General features: G+C 36.9%; 2 protein-coding genes across 2 annotated transcripts; both read left to right on the top strand.

Moving 5' to 3' along the window:
• Positions 1-597: 597 nt before the first annotated feature.
• LOC126934809 (olfactory receptor 10G9) lies at positions 598-1551 on the top strand. The gene has a single exon (XM_050755629.1). It carries the CDS (start codon positions 616-618, stop codon positions 1549-1551), a length of 936 nt encoding a protein of 311 aa, XP_050611586.1. The 5' UTR covers positions 598-615.
• Positions 1552-7250: 5699 nt separating this feature from the next.
• On the top strand, positions 7251-8239 carry LOC126934807 (olfactory receptor 10G9-like). Its single transcript, XM_050755627.1, has one exon. The coding sequence runs from the start codon at positions 7304-7306 to the stop codon at positions 8237-8239; it is 936 nt and encodes a 311-aa protein (XP_050611584.1). The 5' UTR covers positions 7251-7303.
• Positions 8240-18217: the final 9978 nt, after the last annotated feature.

The following is an 18217-nucleotide window of genomic DNA, read 5'->3' on the forward strand; positions in this document are numbered from 1 at the left end:
GGGTGACCACTATAAGCTGACAGTGATATGTCCTGCCAACAAACAGCAAGAAAACTGGGACCTCAGGCCTAAAACTACAAGGAATTGAATCATTCACACAACCCCCTTAAGGTTGGAAGATGATCCCCAGACTCAGATGAGATTGCAGCCCCTGGTGATACGTTGATTAAAACCTGGTGAGACCCTGAACGAGAACCCAGCTGACCTGACCCTGACCCACAGAGAAGGTGAGACAATAAATTTGCATGTTTTATGCCAGTAAGTTTGTGGTAATTTATACACCCATTGAAATCTAGACAATGTGTTTCTTCTAATTTATTCTGCACGTGTCTCTCTCTCTCTGTGTGTATGTGTGTGTGACATGTGTGTGACATGTGACACACACATACACACACACACAGAGAGAGAGAGAGAGAGAAAGAGAGAGAGAGAGAGAAACTAGGAAATCACTTCATTAGCTTTATGAAGGAAGCTTTGTAAAAAGCAAAGTCCAGGAAAACTCCAAATTATCTACCTGGTGTTCACATAGAGAATGGATTCTCAGTTATCAATTAATTGGTAAATGCTGGGTGCTCTTTATATCCCCAAAGGGTGAGAGACCAAGGGTGAGGAGAAATGTCTAACACCAGCCTCGTGACTGAGTTCATCCTCATGGGCCTTCCCCATGCCCCAGCGCTGGACGCCCCACTCTTTGGAATTTTCCTGGTGGTTTATGTGCTCACTGTGCTGGGGAACCTCCTCATCCTGCTGGTGATCAGGGTGGATTCTCACCTCCACACCCCCATGTACTCCTTCCTCACCAACCTGTCCTTCATTGACATGTGGTTCTCCACTGTCACGGTGCCCAAAATGCTGATGAGCTTGGTGTCTCCAAGCGGGAGGACTATCTCCTTCCACAGCTGTGTGGCTCAACTCTACTTTTTCCACTTCCTGGGGAGCACCGAGTGTTTCCTCTACACGGTCATGTCCTATGATCGCTACCTGGCCATCAGTTACCCGCTCAGGTACACCCGCATGATGAGTGGGAGCAGGTGTGCCCTCTTGGCCACCAGCACTTGGCTCAGTGGCTCCCTGCACTCTGCTGTCCAGACCATATTGACTTTCCATTTGCCCTACTGTGGACCCAACTGGATCCAGCACTACTTCTGTGACGCACCGCCCATCCTGAAACTGGCCTGTGCAGACACCTCAGCCAATGAGATGGTCATCTTTGTGAACATTGGGGTAGTGGCCTTGGGCTGCTTTCTCCTGATAGTGCTGTCCTATGTGTCCCTTGTCTGTTCCATCCTGCGGATCCGCACCTCAGAGGGGAGACGCAGAGCCTTTCAGACCTGTGCCTCCCACTGTATCGTGGTCCTTTGCTTTTTTGTTCCCTGTGTTGTCATTTACCTGAGACCAGGTTCCAGGGACGTCGTGGATGGAGTTGTGGCCGTTTTCTACACTGTGCTAACACCACTTCTCAACCCTGTAGTGTACACCCTGAGGAACAAGGAAGTGAAGAAAGCTGTGTTGAAACTGAGAGACAAAGTAGCATATTCTCAGGAAGAATAGATACTAGGAAGTAGATACACTAGTTTGTTTTAAAATAGTAATATAATTTAGTTATTCATGTGAAATTGATTATATGTATAGTTCTCAGTGTTAAACATTATTCCAAAACACCTGCACAGTTATAATTCTTCCACACATTTTCTAAGAGAGTTTTAACATCACAGCTAGACTTGTATTTATGAGGAATATGCTTATATTCTGATTTATTGATTCATTTCTCATCAATAGGTTCATATTAATTTAAAAAAATATTGTAATCAAATCTCCAAGATAGATGGTCGAGTCATTCATGTTTACAACTTGATAAAAAGCTTTTGTGTTTTGTTTGATTTCTTGTGCACACAAACTTAACAATTTACCATTATGGAGACATTGTTCAAAAATAGCAACAAATATTTGAGGTCATTTTTCTAATTGTGGTTGTAGCTGTTCAAATTTCTTTTTCGTTTTAATGTATTTGTATATACAAATCCAAACATGTATACAAAAGAAAGTATGCAACATTTAGCCTATTGAACATACAGGTTTTCACATATTTATGTATGCATATGTATCTGTCTATTTACATATACGTATCTGAAAACATTTCTAGAAACACTATTTTTAATGGGCAAAAATAGCAAGCTATTAATATTTAAATATTATCAGTGAATCAAATAGAAATTGTGTGTTCACAGAATAGATTATCATCCAGCAATGATAATGTATGATCCACAGCAACATATATAATAGTTTATGTACTTATCACAAACACCCATTTTTTTATGTTTGTTAAGATTCAATATAAAACATTAAATCTCTTAAATATCTAGATCACTTGGGGCTGTTTTGTCCCCCAGTACATTTGGTAATGTCTGGAAATATTCTTGCTTGTCACAGGCGCTGGCGTCTAGTGACTAGAGGTCAGGGGTATTAAACATTCCACAGTGCACAGGAGAGACCCTCACAACAAAGCTTATCATGGCCAAAATGTTGATAGTGCTAAGGATGAGAAACCCAGAGCTGAATTTAATTTTAAGTAACATGTGTAAGACCACGACAATAGAAATAAAATATTTTCAGATAAATACAACATTTCCTGAACGAATTTAAGATTACAACGGGCACACAGAGACTCATATTTTTAAAATTCCAATTCTATTCAGATAGATCTATACATTCAATACTATTCCAAGTAAAATCCCAGCATTTGATTTTACAGCAGTGGACGTGTGGATCCTAAAGTGTGGATTGAATAAGTCCCAAAATGGTCAATATTATCTTGAAGACATAAAACTTAACTGAAATATTGACAACACTAGTTATCAAAACTTGTGACAAAGCTACGGTATCTCAGGAGTGTCGTATTTGTACGGGGTTAGACAAATAGAAAATTGTAATACAGCAGACAGAAATAGACTGATACATATTTGTAGGACGAAGATAACACTGCCGAGCAATAAAGCAAGATTGCTTTCTTCAATAAATTATGTTCAGGTATCTGAGTATTCAGAATAAAAAAATTAGTCTTGACCCTGTGTCATACTAGACACATAAAAGACTCAATTATAGTAGATAGGAGATATGAATGTGGTGGACTGTCTGACACTTATTTATGTAAGAGATTTTATAGGAGTGCAAAACCCTCTTGGAAAAAAAGTAATTAAAAACATATTCTTAAAGAAAAGAAACAGAGGAAGCTAATCACAAAAATAATACATGAGACTAAAGTTATTACATTTTGAAATAGAAATTTTGCCACTCATTTTCTTTGATGATAATATAATAAAACTAGAGGTTAATATATAGAGTGTAAAAGAGAATACAAAAATAATTGGGAACTTAAACCAAATTCCTTAAAAAAAAATTTCAGTTAATGACGTAATTACAGCTATAATCCCAAATTATATAGAAAATAAAAACATCCTTATGTCACATATAAAGTAAAATTAATTTTAGATGAAGTAAAGATTTAAATGAAGGAAAAAACTTAAAACATTAAATATTACATAAGTGAATACTGATAAACTTGTGTATAAGAAAATCGTCTCCATTTTTTTATTTTTATTTTTTATTTTGACAGGGTCTGACTCTGTTGTGCAGGCTGGAGTGCTGTGGTGTCACCTCAACTCACTGCAACCTTGGCCTCCCAGGCTCAAGTGATCCTCCCACCTCAGACTCCTGAGTAGCTGGGACTACAGGCACCCACCACCATACTTGGTTAATTTGTGTAGTTTTTGTAGAGACAGGGTTTCACCATGTTGCCCATGCTGGTCTCCAACTCCTGGGCTTAAGCGATCCACCTGCCTTGGCTCCAAATGTACTGGGATTACAGGCATGAGCCACCGCACTTGACCAAGAACATTCCTTTAAAGCAAAATACCAATATCAGAAAACATACTAGAATCAATTTATAAAATTTCCTAGAATAGTAAAAATATCTATGCAAACTTAAAAAGTATTTAAGTGATGATAAACTTCAAAGTACATTTTACCTTACAATAAAAAACAAATAGTGTTTTCAATTTGTAAAACTTCAGATAAGTCAATAAGATAAAGACTATTACCACAAAAAAAAACAATGAATAAAGATTCTAAAAAGTTAATTTACAAAAGGAGACGTAAGCATGAAATATAAAAATTGTTTACTCATGCTTGTGAAAGCAATGAAAATTATGACAGCAATAATATCTAATGATTATTTATACAATTGGGATATAGTTATGTTAGATAGGTAGATCTCTGGGGAAAAGCCACCCTGAAACTGTAAACAACAGAAAAAGCTGGGGAATTTGGATGATTAAAACCACCATAGACAGTGAGTGAGTGAGTGATGCTGAGTTGGAGAGCGCCAACAAGTGAGGACCATTATAGATTATGGAAAATTCTGAATTGAGAGCAAGCAGTTGTGAGTGTCTCTCAGTCACTGGTGAGAGAAAAGGGTAAGTCAGTTATTTCCTCTAAGGTACAAATATTGGTTCCAGGAAGACATGGGCTCGTCTCAGGAGGCTAAATAAAAAACTCTAAGGAAATGCATGCATGCTTATGAAGAACCTTTCATTGATCTCTTCCTGTTGGTTTTGTACACATCAAGGGAACCTAAAAGCTGAAGAGGAATCCTATCCTCTGAGGCATAAATCAACCTAAGTTTCTACCCATATTCATTTCCATTCCCTGCACTTCAACTAGTTTGGTCCCTAAATAGAAAAAGACCACTCCTCCTTAACACTGTATCTGTTCTTTGAGTGGTATCTTGCAAACTTAGCACCTGTGCACAGCACGTGGAAAGTGACAAATTGAGGCAAAAACTCAGATGAGTTTTACTATTGAAACGAATCACATACTGTAAGATGAGTTCTTAGAAATGTAGATTTAACTTATTTTCTCCTGCTTTTCTTCTTTACTTTATCTCAAACTTCCATTCAGACCTAAGATACTCGAGAATTGTTAAGACTTTGTTATAAAATCAGTTAGGTACATAGAAAGATAGTAATTGATGGGATACATATAGAGACAAAGTTGCTATGTATACTTCTATATGCTAATATGCAGCTCAAACATTGACCCTGCAGAACATATAGAGACAAAGTTGCTATGTATACTTCTATATGCTAATATGCAGCTCAAACCTTGACCCTGCAGATTGAGACTCTTGCTTTAGGTCTCAGGCTACCTTGGACTTCATTGGATGAGGATTTTCACATTTCATCAAATCTGATCATGAAGCTATTCTGGGAATTGTTCCTCCTGGTGCAGTAGAAATTTCAGAGTATCTTGGTTCTATTTTAAAAGTTCTGATATCCATATTGGTGACTGCAGTAATCTCCTTTCTGCTATTTATTTACATATTTCAAAAACTTTTGTTTGAAGTAGCTTAAGCCACATTCCCTGGAGGTATCTTCTCTGGGATTTCTGAAGAGCAGAGATCACGGCTCTTCTCACACTGGTGAACAAGTTTCATAGTGTCTGCCCACTGAACAATTAGTAAGAATCCTGAACTAAGACAACATTTTGTATTAATATTAGTATTAAGCAAAGAACCTTATTTTGGCCCCAATTTCCATTACACAGAATCCCAGCTTCTCTTGACATCAAGGTGACATAGGCCCCTCTTCTTGCATTGGTCCCATTTTTCCTGTCTCAGGTTCTAGGTCTTAATTAAGATGCACAGACTTGATGGAACTGTCTTCCTTGTGAGATCATTCATCACCTGGGTTTATGAGAATGAGGAGTAAAGGAAGATGGTGGAGGCAACACATAATATCTAACAAAGCCAATATTAGAGTATATTTAGAAACCTAGGGTAGAAGAAGTATGAAAGACAGCTGGCCCCTACCCAGTAGATTGTGTTCGGCAGAGCATGTATGAATGCCATGTTCTCAGAACCGCATAGGAAGTGTTCTAGGGTAACAGAAATGGGGGCAGGCGGCAGTCATGCATGAGGCTTGGTGCTCTCTGGATCATTTGGGAGGTCGTGGGAATCCCATTATGGAGTTGCGCTGAGATTCTTACCTGCTCTGAGAGGAGCCCTTTAAGGGCAGGCAGTAGTGAGGACATTAGTAACAGTATCAGGCATAAAATCGTCCACAAAGACCTTGCTCTTAGATTCAGAAGGACTCTCTGAAAACACTAAAAGAATATATGTACTCTCTTTCTCCCTAAGATCAAAACTGGAAATTCTGTAATACTGCTGCAAGGCACAATATGGTAAGACTCACTGTCATTTACTGAGCAGTTATTTCCTGCCAGTCACAGTACTTAGTACTTTATATGTATCATCTTATTTAATGCTTATAACTTCTCAGTGAGGTAGGTGATGTTAGTAATGTCAAATAACATACGAGGAAACTAGAAAATGATTTAGCTGTACTGTTCAGTTTTCAAATATTCCCAGCCACTAGCAATTAAATTCTTGGTGTTTTTTTTTTTGTTTTTTTTGTTTGTTTGTTTGTTTTTTTTAAGTTTTCTCATGAGCAAGGAAGCAAAACTGAATGTGGTAGGTAGAATTTGCAGTAGCCTTCAAGATTCCTGCCCTCTAGTATATACTTTCTGTTTAATAACCATCCTTTGAGTATGCCTGGGACCTGTTAATATGATGGAATATCACCCCTGTGACTGCATTACATAACATTATGTAATAGTTTGTCATAGCAAACTGGAGAGAGTTTATCTCATTGGTTTTGAAGAAGACACCTGTGGTGTTTTAAGAAGGCCAAGTAGCTAGGACTTTCTTGGACCTTGGGTGACGTCAGTAAGTTGAGAGTTATATGTCCTGCCAACAAACAGCAAGAAAACTGTGATCTGAGTTCTAAACTGCAAGAAACTGAATTGTGCCAACAACCACAAGAAGCTTGGAGAATGATCCCCAGCCCCAGATGAGATTGCAGCCCTTGGTGATATGTTGATTAAAACCTGATGAGAGCTAAACAGAGGGCCCAGCTGACCTGGGTGATACAATACATTTGCATGTTTTATGCCAGTTAAGTTTGTGGTAATTTATACACCTATCGAAATATAAGACAATGTGTTTCTCCTAATTTCTTCCACATGTGTCTCTGTGTGTGCATATGTGAGACAGAGAGAGAGACTAGGAAATCACTTTATTGGTTTATAAAGGAAGCTTTGTAACAAGCAAAGTCCACGATAACTCCAGAATTATCTACCTGGTTGATGCAGTTTCCACGTAGAGAATGGATTCTCATTTCTCAATTAAGTGCTAAATGCTGCGTGCTCTTTATATCCCCAGAAGGAGAGAAACCAAGGGTGAGAAGAAATGTCCAACGCCGGCCTCGTGACAGCATTCATTCTCACGGGCCTTCCCCATGCCCCAGCACTGGACGCCCCACTCTTTGGAATCTTCCTGGTGGTTTATGTGCTCACTGTGCTGGGGAACCTCCTCATCCTGCTGGCGATCAGGGTGGATTCTCACCTCCACACCCCCATGTACTCCTTCCTCACCAACCTGTCCTTCATTGACATGTGGTTCTCCACTGTCACGGTGCCCAAAATGCTGATGAGCTTGGTGTCCCCAAGCAGCAGGGCTATCTCCTTCCACAGCCGTGTGGCTCAGCTCTATTTCTTTCACTTCCTGGGGAGCACCGAGTGTTTCCTCTACACGGTCATGTCCTATGATCGCTACCTGGCCATCAGTTACCCGCTCAGGTACACCAGCATGATGAGCGGGTGCTCGTGTGCTCTCCTGGCCACCAGCACTTGCCTCAGTGGCTCTCTGCACTCTGCTGTCCAGACCATATTGACTTTCCATTTGCCCTACTGTGGACCCAACCAGATCCAGCACTATTTGTGTGATGCACCGCCCATCCTGAAACTGGCCTGTGCAGACACCACAGCCATTGAGATTGTCATTTTTGTGACTGTTGGAATAGTGGCCTCGGGCTGCTTTCTTCTGATAGTGGGGTCCTACGTGTCCATTATCTATTCCATCCTTCGGATCCACACCTCAGAAGGGAGATGCAGAGCCTTTCAGACCTGTGCCTCCCACTGCATCGTGGTCCTTTGCTTCTTTGGTCCTGGTCTTTTCATTTACCTGAGACCAGGCTCCAGGAAAGCTGTGGATGGGGTTGTGGCCGTTTTCTACACTGTGCTGACGCCCCTTCTCAACCCTGTTGTGTACACCCTGAGGAACAAGGAGGTGAAGAAAGCTCTGTTGAAGCTGAAATACAAAGTAGCACATTCTCAGAGCAAATAAACACTAGGGAATAAATACCCTCATTTTTTCAAAATTAACACTAAAATTCATTATTAACATGAATTTTATTGCATGAATACCCCATTCTGAGTGTTAAACATTATTCAAAACTACTGGCTCAGGAATATTTGCTTCACAGAGATTTCTAAGGAATTGTAAAGTCACAATTAGATTTCTTTTAGTTATGATGAATGTGCATATATTCTGAATATGGACTTGTTTCCTGCAATAGGCTAATTTTCCCCTTTTACAAAAATAAATATTCCAATTTAATCTCGGATACCAGGTTGAGTTATTCATATGTCCTAGTTGGTAATATGTTGAAATATTTTGGTTTATTTCTTATGCACACAAACCAAGGAATCTGAAATCATAGGGATATTGTTCAATGAGAGCAACAAATATCAGAGGTCATTTACTCACGGCTGCGGCTGTGCAAATGCCTTCTTAATATTTTTTGCACTTGTGCCTTTGTGTGTGTGTGCTCGCACGTGTGCTTGCTTGTGAAAGTGGGTTTCAAAGTGTTAATTCTCCTTCCCAGCATATCTTGTCCCTGGTTATCGCTCTTGCGTTAAAAAAGTCTTAATCTTCCCATCAGCCTTTTATCATTTAAGCAGGACTGCTAGGACCAGCTCTGGCACTAACGTGTGCCTTTCAATAACTAGGGCCATTGCCATCTTGCAAGAGCCCTTCAAATTTTTTCAGGAGGAAGTTAACAGCACATACCTCGAGTTGCACTCATATATTCTGACTTTGAATTCCCTGTTCTACCTAACCAGATACCTATAGTTAGCACAAAGCAGGGACGCTGAGTCCTCTTCCTGCAGACAGTCGTGGCTGGTCATGCTGTCCAGATAGCTCCTTTCACAATGCTCTTAGTGTCTTGGAAATTCAGTCGCACCAAACTCCAGTTGCACCTGCTCCAGGGCAGGGATGTCCCACACTACAGAGTAGGACAAATTGTGTTTGCTGTTTAGAAAGTAGAAAAATAGGTACGGCATGGTGGCTCATGCCTGTAATCCCAGAACTTTGGGAGGTCGAGGCAGGCGGATCATGAGGTCAGGAGTTCGAGACCAGCCTGACAAATATGGTGAAATTCTGTCTGTGCTAAAAATATAAAACTTAGCTAGATGTAGTGGCGCGCGCCTGTAATCCCAACTACTCAGGAGGCTGAGGCAGGAGAATCCCCTTATACATATTCCATGTATAAGTGAGATCATACAGTATTTGTCTTTCTATATCTGGCTTATTTCACTAAGCTCAATGTCCTCCAGGTTCATCCATGTTGCCTCAAATGACAGAATTTCCTTTTTTTAAGGCATAATAATGTATGTATATGAGTACCACATTTTCTTTATCTATTAATCTGTTTATGGCCACTTAGTTTATTTCCATATCTTGGCTATTGTTAATAATTCCAAAATGAACATGAAAGTACAGACATCGCTTCAACATAATGATTTGTTTTCTTTTGGATATATACCCAGAAGTGGAATTCCTGTAAAATATGGCAATTCCATTTTTAATTTTTTGAGGAACATCCATACTGCTTTCTGTAATGGCTGTGCCAATTTTTCATTGCTACAAGCAATATACAAAGATTCTCTTTTTTTCCTACATCTTTGCCAACATGTATTATCTTTCGACTTTTTAATAAGAGCCATCCTGATAGGTGTGAGGTGACATTTCATTATAATTTTGGTTTGTACTTCTGTTATGATTAATGATGTTGAGCATCTTTTCATATACCTTTTGGCCATTTGTATGTTTTCTTTGGAAAAAAAGTCTATCTAACTCCTTTGCCCATTTTGTGTTTAGGTTATTTGTTTTTGTTTTATTTATTTGTTTTCCTTTTTCTACTGAGTTTGTGAGTTCTTTACATATTTTGAATATTAATCTTTTATCAAACACATAGTTTCTCAATACTTTTTCCCACTTTGTAGGCTGCCTTTTCATTTTCTTGATTATTTCCTTTGCTGTGAAGAAACTTTTTAGTTTGATACAGTCCCACTTAATCATGCTAAATGTAATTATTCTAGCTTAAATAAGCAGTAAAATAGTAAACAGTGTTAAGCTTGTGAATGCTAGACATTTTATAAGGATTATATCAGTTTAATCACTACAAGAACCTAGAAGATAACACTGTTATCCAAATTCACACGATTAGTGAGGAATATAGTCAAAGTTTAATTCCAGACTATCTGGCACCAAGATCCAAGGTGTTAACCTCTATGCTACATTGTTATCACAAATTCAAGAACTTTCTGTTTTAGGGGGGAGGGAGAGGGCAAGATTAATAAATATCAAGAATCATAGACATAACAAAGCACTTATTTTTCTATAGCTACATATATTTTATATATCAAGGTGGATTTTTAAATTACCTTTTCCCCATATAATATAAAAGGCATCTTATCCACTCTTCTAGCTCCACCTGACTTCAATTCTAAATACCTCATCAGACTGCATCATCCCGTCTGCTTTCATATGTGCTCCACATTAAGCTTCAGACTCCTCAAAGAAAAATTCTGTATTAGTGCTATAGTAATTAATTTATATGAATCTCTGTCTGTTTTTTCTAGAACATTTCTCTGACTTCTGACCCCTTTCATCTCCATAAATGTTTACTTACTTTCTCAGGGACCCACCTTCTGATGCTCACTCATTACATTAGATATCGCTCCAAAACAGATGACTTCCTTTTTTTCCACCAAGTTCCGACTTTCATGATTTGAATTCATAATAGTTTTAGTTTGCTAGATATTTCCATTTGGGTATAATGCTATTGCTTCACACTCCACATGTCTAAAACAAAACCTTTTATTTTCTCCTCTGCAGCTCCATTATTTGTCTTTTATATGCCATGATAAACCTAATAAAAGATACCCTGAAACTTGGAGGCCCTGCCTATAATCCTCCCTCAGACATTTCTTCTTCAGGCAATGGGAAAAGGGGTAAGAGAAAGGATAAAGAAGAGGACAAGGGTGGTGGGATGCCATGAAACATTAGTAAAAGCTCTAGAAAAGAAGAGCTAATGTTAATACTTCAATAATGAATCTTTTACATTATTAAATAATAATTAGGGCAACGTCATTTTATAAATACTTTATTGCATTATTATTATGCTCTCAGATCCATTAGTACTATTTTCTAAAGAGAAAAAGAAACGAATCAAAATTGATGTTTGCATTTCATATAGGGTATGAAAAAACTCAGCAAATATTTCACCACATTATACTATGTTTTGATGTATTCTCTTGGGTTTTTCCTCAAAATAGCAGCTCTGAACTGAGAGGTTATCCACAGAGGTTCATTATTAGTGGTGTCATTTCTCTGTTAACTTGTATTTCTAAAATATTGTATGGATGTGGAAATGATGTATCTGATTGATTCCCTGGAGCTACATTTTTCTGCTTTAATTAGTAGTTGAAAAGAGTTTAAATTATAAAAGGTAAATAGCTAATACCTAAGAAGAATCTGGTTCAAATTCTAAATGAATAGGGTAATTTTTATCACCATCCCAAAGCTGATACTTGTTTATCAGTTCAGTCCTTTTTTCTCAATTAATTAATCAATGCAATCATTCCTTCAACCATTTCAATTAGATTGACTACTATGTTTCTGGCATAGAAGATACAGAACTTCAAGACATGATTTATGTTCCAGAACTCTAGAGTCCAGTGCAAAGCACATAAGTGAACAGATGAACTTCAAAGTGTCATAAAGTGTATGTGAGGCACTATAGTAAACGACGTGTCATCTAACACAGATTAAGTAACGGAGTGAACCACTATCTGAAGGTTCAGAGAATTACACATACAAATAACAAAGGCCCTCCCTGATTAAATAATTTATTATAATTAATATGTACACTATAAATAATATAAACTTGATTAAAGTTCATTTGCTTTGAGGTGTACCCCAGGTTCACGGAGCTTTCATTTTCCATGCCAAATCTTCCTGTATTTGAATCCGAATTCTAACAAGAGGAAAATTGAGCAGAAGATGCTAAAACCAAAGCTTTGCACATGTTCTTTTATTTCTTCATAATCTCAATGTTCATCCAATGCATACATTTTGGCCAGGACCTCCATGTCTCTGCAGGTAGAGAGGAGGGAGTTTTACACTGACTGCATTAAGATGTTTACAGTGTAACTAAATTTTTCTCACACAGTGGGAAACATTGTTTAAAATCTAAAAGTAAAAAAGATATCTCTTCCTTAAAGGGTAAAATAGGGGGACATTTTCAAGACAATTGTTATCATACCCTAATTCAAAGTTATCATTGGCAAAATATTTTAATGGACTTTATTTTCAGATTTAGGGCATCCATACTATCAAAATAACCAGGGACCATTCCTACTAAATCAAAAAGGACATTCGTGAAACCCTAAAGGTTCAATATCACCTTATCCATCTAATGCATCCACAGTCAGTGGAAGCAGTGGAAAGCCATAATGGAATTTTGAACACTTGATTGAGATTTGTGCAGCCACAAGTCAGGAGTGGTCAGATATATTGATGACAGCACTTAGAATCATTAGATACAAATAGAAAAGAGAGACTCTGCTGAAGTGAAATATTAATAGATAAGACATATGAGACTTTCTATTACTCCTCTAAAGGCAGCCCCCTGGCTAGTTATATGTTCACATGTTTGATTTTGTGGTCTTAGAGTATTTCAAAGGATTAATGAAGTGTGTTGAGCCATTTACAGGTACATGAAGCTCTAAAAATCAACATGCAAGAACAATGCTGTAATCATTTGACAAAGGCCATCCTAAGTTCTGTTTAGCACTTAGAATGCAATACACAGGGATTGCTGATACACTTTTCTTGTGTTCAGAAACGTTCATGGTAGACTCCAAGAATTTGTTGCCATTACAAGTCAATTTCTATCCAGCTGGCATGATTTTAAACTTAACTAAGACTTGTTGACAAATGGGAGAAATCTCGAGACCATGACGGAGTTTTTCCCTTCTGTTACAGTGTTTTCTATCTTTAGCATTTCCTTTTGATTCTTAGAGTTTTCAACTCTCTGCTCACATTACCCATCTGTTCTTTTATGACTTTTATTTTTTCTATTAGACTTTTTAACGTATTTTACACTCCCTCTCTGATAATTCTAACATCTATGTCATATGTGGAACTGTTTCTGATGATTGTTTTATCTCTTTAGATTAGGCTGTTTTTCTTTTTTTAAGAATTTTATTTATATAAATTTATGGACTACAAGCGTAATTTTGTCACGTGGATAGATTGCATAGTGGTGAAATCAGGGCTTCTAGGGTGTCTACCACCAGAAAAATGTATATTGTAGCCATTAAATAACTTATTGTCACTCACCCCCCTCATCTCTCCACCCTTTTGAGTCTCAGTTATCTATTATTCCACCCTCTACATTCTCGTGTACACAATGTTTAGCTCCCACTTATAATTAAGAACATGTAGTATTTGTCTTTCTGTGACTGATTTGTTTTACTTAAGGTAATGGCCTTGGCTGGGCACAGCGGCTCACTCCTGTAATCCCAGGACTTTGGGAGGCCGAGGCAGGCGGATCACGAGGTCAGGAGATCAAGACCAACCTGGTTAACACGGTGAAACCCTGTCTCTACTAAAAATACAAAAAATTAGCCGGGCCTGGTGGTGGGTGCCTGTAGTCCCAGCTACTCGGGAGGCTGAGGCAGGAAAATGGCAAGAACCCAGGAGGCAGAGCTTGTAGTGAGCCGAGATTGTGCCTCTGTACTCCAGCCTGGGTGACAGAGCAGCGAGACTCTGTCTCAAAAAAAAAAAAAAAAAAAAAAAAGATAATGGTCTTGAGCTCTATCCATATTGCTGCAAAAGGAATTATTTTATCCTTTTTGTGGCTAAATAGCATTTCATGGTGTATATATACACATTTTCTTTATCCAATCATTCATTGATGGAAACAGGTTGATTACATATCTTACCTCTTGTGAATAGTGCTGTGAAAAACATACAGGGGCAGGTATGTTTTGGATATAATGAATTCTTTTCCTTTGGGTAGATACCCAGTAGTGGAACTGCTAGATCAAATGGTAGTTCTATTTTTAGTTCTTTGAGAAATCTCCACACAGTTTTCCATAGAGGTTGCACTAATTTACATTCCCACCAACAGTGTGTAAGTGTTCCCTTTTCTCTATAGCCTTGCCAACATCTGTTATTTTTTATCTTTTTAATAATGATGATTCTGACTGATTTTGTGGCTTTAATTTGCATTTCTGTGATGATTATTGATGTTGGCCATTTTTTATGTGCCTGTTAACCACTTATATGGTTTCTTTTGAAAAATGTCTGTTCATTACCAACTTTTTAATGAGATAATTTGCTTTTTGTAGTTGTTGAGTAATTTTAGTTCTTTGTAAATTCTGGATATCCGTCCCTATTGGATGCATAGTTTGCAAATATTTTCTTGCATTCTGTTCTTTCTGTTGATTATTTCTTTTGCTGTGCAGAAACTTTTTAGTATAAGTCTTATTTGTCAATTTTAGTTTTTGTTGCCCATGCTTTTGAGGTCTTAGTCATGAATTTTTTGCCTAGACCAATGTCCAGAAGAGTTTTCCCGAGGTTTTCTAACATTTTTATAGTTTCAGTAGACTGTGCTTTTCTTTCTTACCTTTTAGCATGTCTTATAATTTTTTGTTGAAATCTAGACATGTTGTGTCAGGTAATAGGAACTGAGATAAATAGACAATTAGAAGGAAGATTTATGGTAATCTAATCTGGCTAGAAGTTGGACTGTGTTTCATGTTTGTAGGGACCAAAGGCTTCAAATTCCTCTAGTATCTTGTTTTGCCTTGCCCATTTACTTTATGTATCCTTAAGTATTAGTCCTCAAAGAGAGTCTGTGACTAGTAACTCTTCCCGTTCTTCAACTCTTTTATTTACTGTTATTTACTGGAGCCCTGATGGTGTGATTGTAAGATCTGAGGGAGGAGCATTGTCCTGTAAACTTCTGATTCAATGCTTGTGTTTTTAGTGGGCCTGTCTTTAGAACTGTGACCTTCGCAAGTGTTTTCATAAGTACCTCCCATCCCAATTCCCTGTTTCTCCCATTCTCCTCTCCAGCTACTTTCAATATTCCCAATCTAATTCCTCTAAAACTGACCCGCTTAACATGTTTTCCCCTTTAAGTAAGACAGGAGGGCTATAAGAGTCAAACTCAAGTAGGAGAAATGCCCTTCCCCCATTTGGGATAAGAATCTGACAAAGCCTTTGCGCAGAGAACAGACATCTGTTGTAGAGGAAGCTCTGGGTATGTTTCACAATGATTACCTATCCCCTAACTCTACCAGAGCCAAGAGGGAATTATTTTATTTATTTATTTTTAGCTTTTCACGATAGGAAACTGGAGGAATTAGTGGGGTTCATGAAGGTAAAGTCCATAAACGTGTAGGACCCCACCTCAAATAAATTGACCCTTTTAGCTTTTTTATGAGTAGACATTTTAAAAATGTCCTTTATATTTCTGATAATACTTCTTACTTGAAAGTACACTTTATTTGCTGATAATGAAGTCATATTAGTTTTTTTCCTAGTATTTTCTTGGAATAAATTTTCTGCCCTTTAACTTTCTGTGTGTGTGTGTATGTGTGTGTATTTGTATTTAGTGTCATTTCTTTTAAACCAGATATAATTAGATGTTGCTTCTTTTATAAGCTGTCTGTTTTATTTATTTGTCTTTTATTTGTAGTGCGTTATTATACCTGTAATAGTCTAATATTTTGTGGTTTTCTATTCTTAAATTACATTCCTTTTTCTTTATTCATGTTTCTCAATCCTTTTGTATTTTTCAAAATATTTAATGTATTAATCAAGTATTTTGATTACTTTATTTCATTTTTCATTACTTTTAACTATTTTTATTTTTTATTATATTTTTATGGTAAAGTCAATATCATTTCAATGCATTATAATCTATTTGCATTAGTACCTTACCATATCCTGAATAATCCAAGAATTTTACTTTTAGTTCCACGTAAAGGTTTTATACATATTTTTAGAAATACTTTTGTCCTTTATTTAATTTCTAACAATGTTATAAACCAGACAAGATGTTACTGTTGGGGCTTTCAACAGTCAAAGATCTTCTCGTATGTTTATGTATGTATTCACCTTTTCCTGTGGTATTTATGGACTGATTTATTTTGCACTTCTATCCTTTTATCTAGGATTATTTTATTCAATTTTAGAATATCTTTTAGTAATTTGTATACTGTGTGACTACATTTTATACAGTTTTAAAGGGAGGTTAGGTCTATACCAGCTATTTTGTCATGGCTCTTCAGAAATAAGTTTCTCTTTTTTGTTTTTAATTTGTAGTTTGACTTTTTGCCTGCTTTTAAAAACTTTATTGGGAAAGAATTTGTTTTTAAAATGCAAAACGTTTTTGAGGTACAATTTGTAACCATTTTAGGTGCACAGTCTGGTATGTTTTAACAAATGGAAGTACCTATGTATCTACCACCACAATCAAGGTAAAAACCTTTCCAGTACCACATATAATCCACCGTGTCCCTTCTCATCAGTCCTCTGTTACCTGAAGCCCCAGATAGCTACTGATCTGCTTTCTCTCACTATGGATTAGATTTGTCCTTTTTAGAGTTTCCTATGAATGGGATCCTACAGTATACACTGTCTTGTGTCTGACTTGTTTTGTTTATCCTAATTTTTTTTTATTTATGCATTTGTGTGTATCAGTAATGGAAATATGCCATAATCTATTACCTATTGCTTCCAGTTTGGGGATATTATTAATAAAACTGCTACATAGATTCATTTGCAAATATTTGTTAGGCATGATTTAAACTCTCTTGGGTAAACATTAAAAAATAAATTTGTAAAGTTGAATGATAAGTTGAATGACAAATGTATATTTAATATTTTAAAAAATCGAGTTTTCTCCAAACTGGCTGTACCATGTTATATATCTACCAGAAATGCATAAAAGTTCTTATCGATCCACATTCTCAATAGTATTGATTTTAGGTTTTTAAATTTTGGTCATTTGATTATATGTGTGTGGTCTTATTATGTGTGAATTTATATTTCAGTAATGGTTAATAATGTTGAACAATTTTTCATCTTCCTGGTGGTGATTCAAATATCCTTCTTGGAGAAGCATGTGTTCAGATCTTCTGCCCATTTCTCATTGGGTTGTTTTTAATTATTAAATTGTGGTATATCTTTACAATTTTTTAATTCAGTTCTTTATTGGATATATACATTACGAATATTTATATCTAGTGTGTTTTTTGCTTACTCATTTACTTATTAATATCACTGGAAGAGCACAAATTTCCAATTTTGCTAAAGTCCAAATTTTGACCTATTTCTATGGTTCATGTTTTCTGTCCTCCTTGAGAAATCTATATCGACCCCAAGTTTACAAAAGCTTCTCTCCTACTTTTTTGTCCTAGAAATATAATAGTTTTCGCTTTCACATCTAGGTCAATAATCTCATTTAAGTTAATTTTTGTATATAAAGTGAAGTAATTGATTCAAAGTTTGGTTCTTACTCAGGGATAGACAGACTTTTAGGCATAATTTGTTGAAAGTATCACACTTTTTTCTTCAAAATGCCTTGGCACTTTGGCTAAAAGTCAACAGACTGCTATGTGTAGGTCTCTTTCTGGACTCCATATTCTGTTCCACTTGTCCACATATTATCTCCATCTTTAAACACACAGGTTTTATGCTTCTGTGCCTACTGTGTGCACTGTGTGCCTTCAGTGTGCACCTTTATTTCCCAAATCCTCAAGCGGCCCTTTTATTATTTAAATTAATCCTTTTGACACTTGATTTTCTTTTAACTTCCTTCTAGTATCCCCTCAATGCTATTAAGATCTAACCTATCAAAGGAGTTCAATAGCATCAGGGAACTGAAAGAGCAACAGTGGTGGCCCTTTCATCCTTTGCTATCTTTCATGACCATGCCATCAAGGAGCAGCTGCTTTT

This window comes from Macaca thibetana, chromosome 14 (genome assembly GCF_024542745.1).
Source record: "Macaca thibetana thibetana isolate TM-01 chromosome 14, ASM2454274v1, whole genome shotgun sequence".
Lineage (NCBI taxonomy): Eukaryota > Metazoa > Chordata > Mammalia > Primates > Cercopithecidae > Macaca > Macaca thibetana.

Bases quoted from the DNA above. Each gene is read 5' to 3' on its own strand.
- LOC126934809 (XM_050755629.1), top strand. From the start codon at position 616: ATGTCTAACACCAGCCTCGTGACTGAGTTCATCCTCATGGGCCTTCCC.
- LOC126934807 (XM_050755627.1), top strand. From the start codon at position 7,304: ATGTCCAACGCCGGCCTCGTGACAGCATTCATTCTCACGGGCCTTCCC.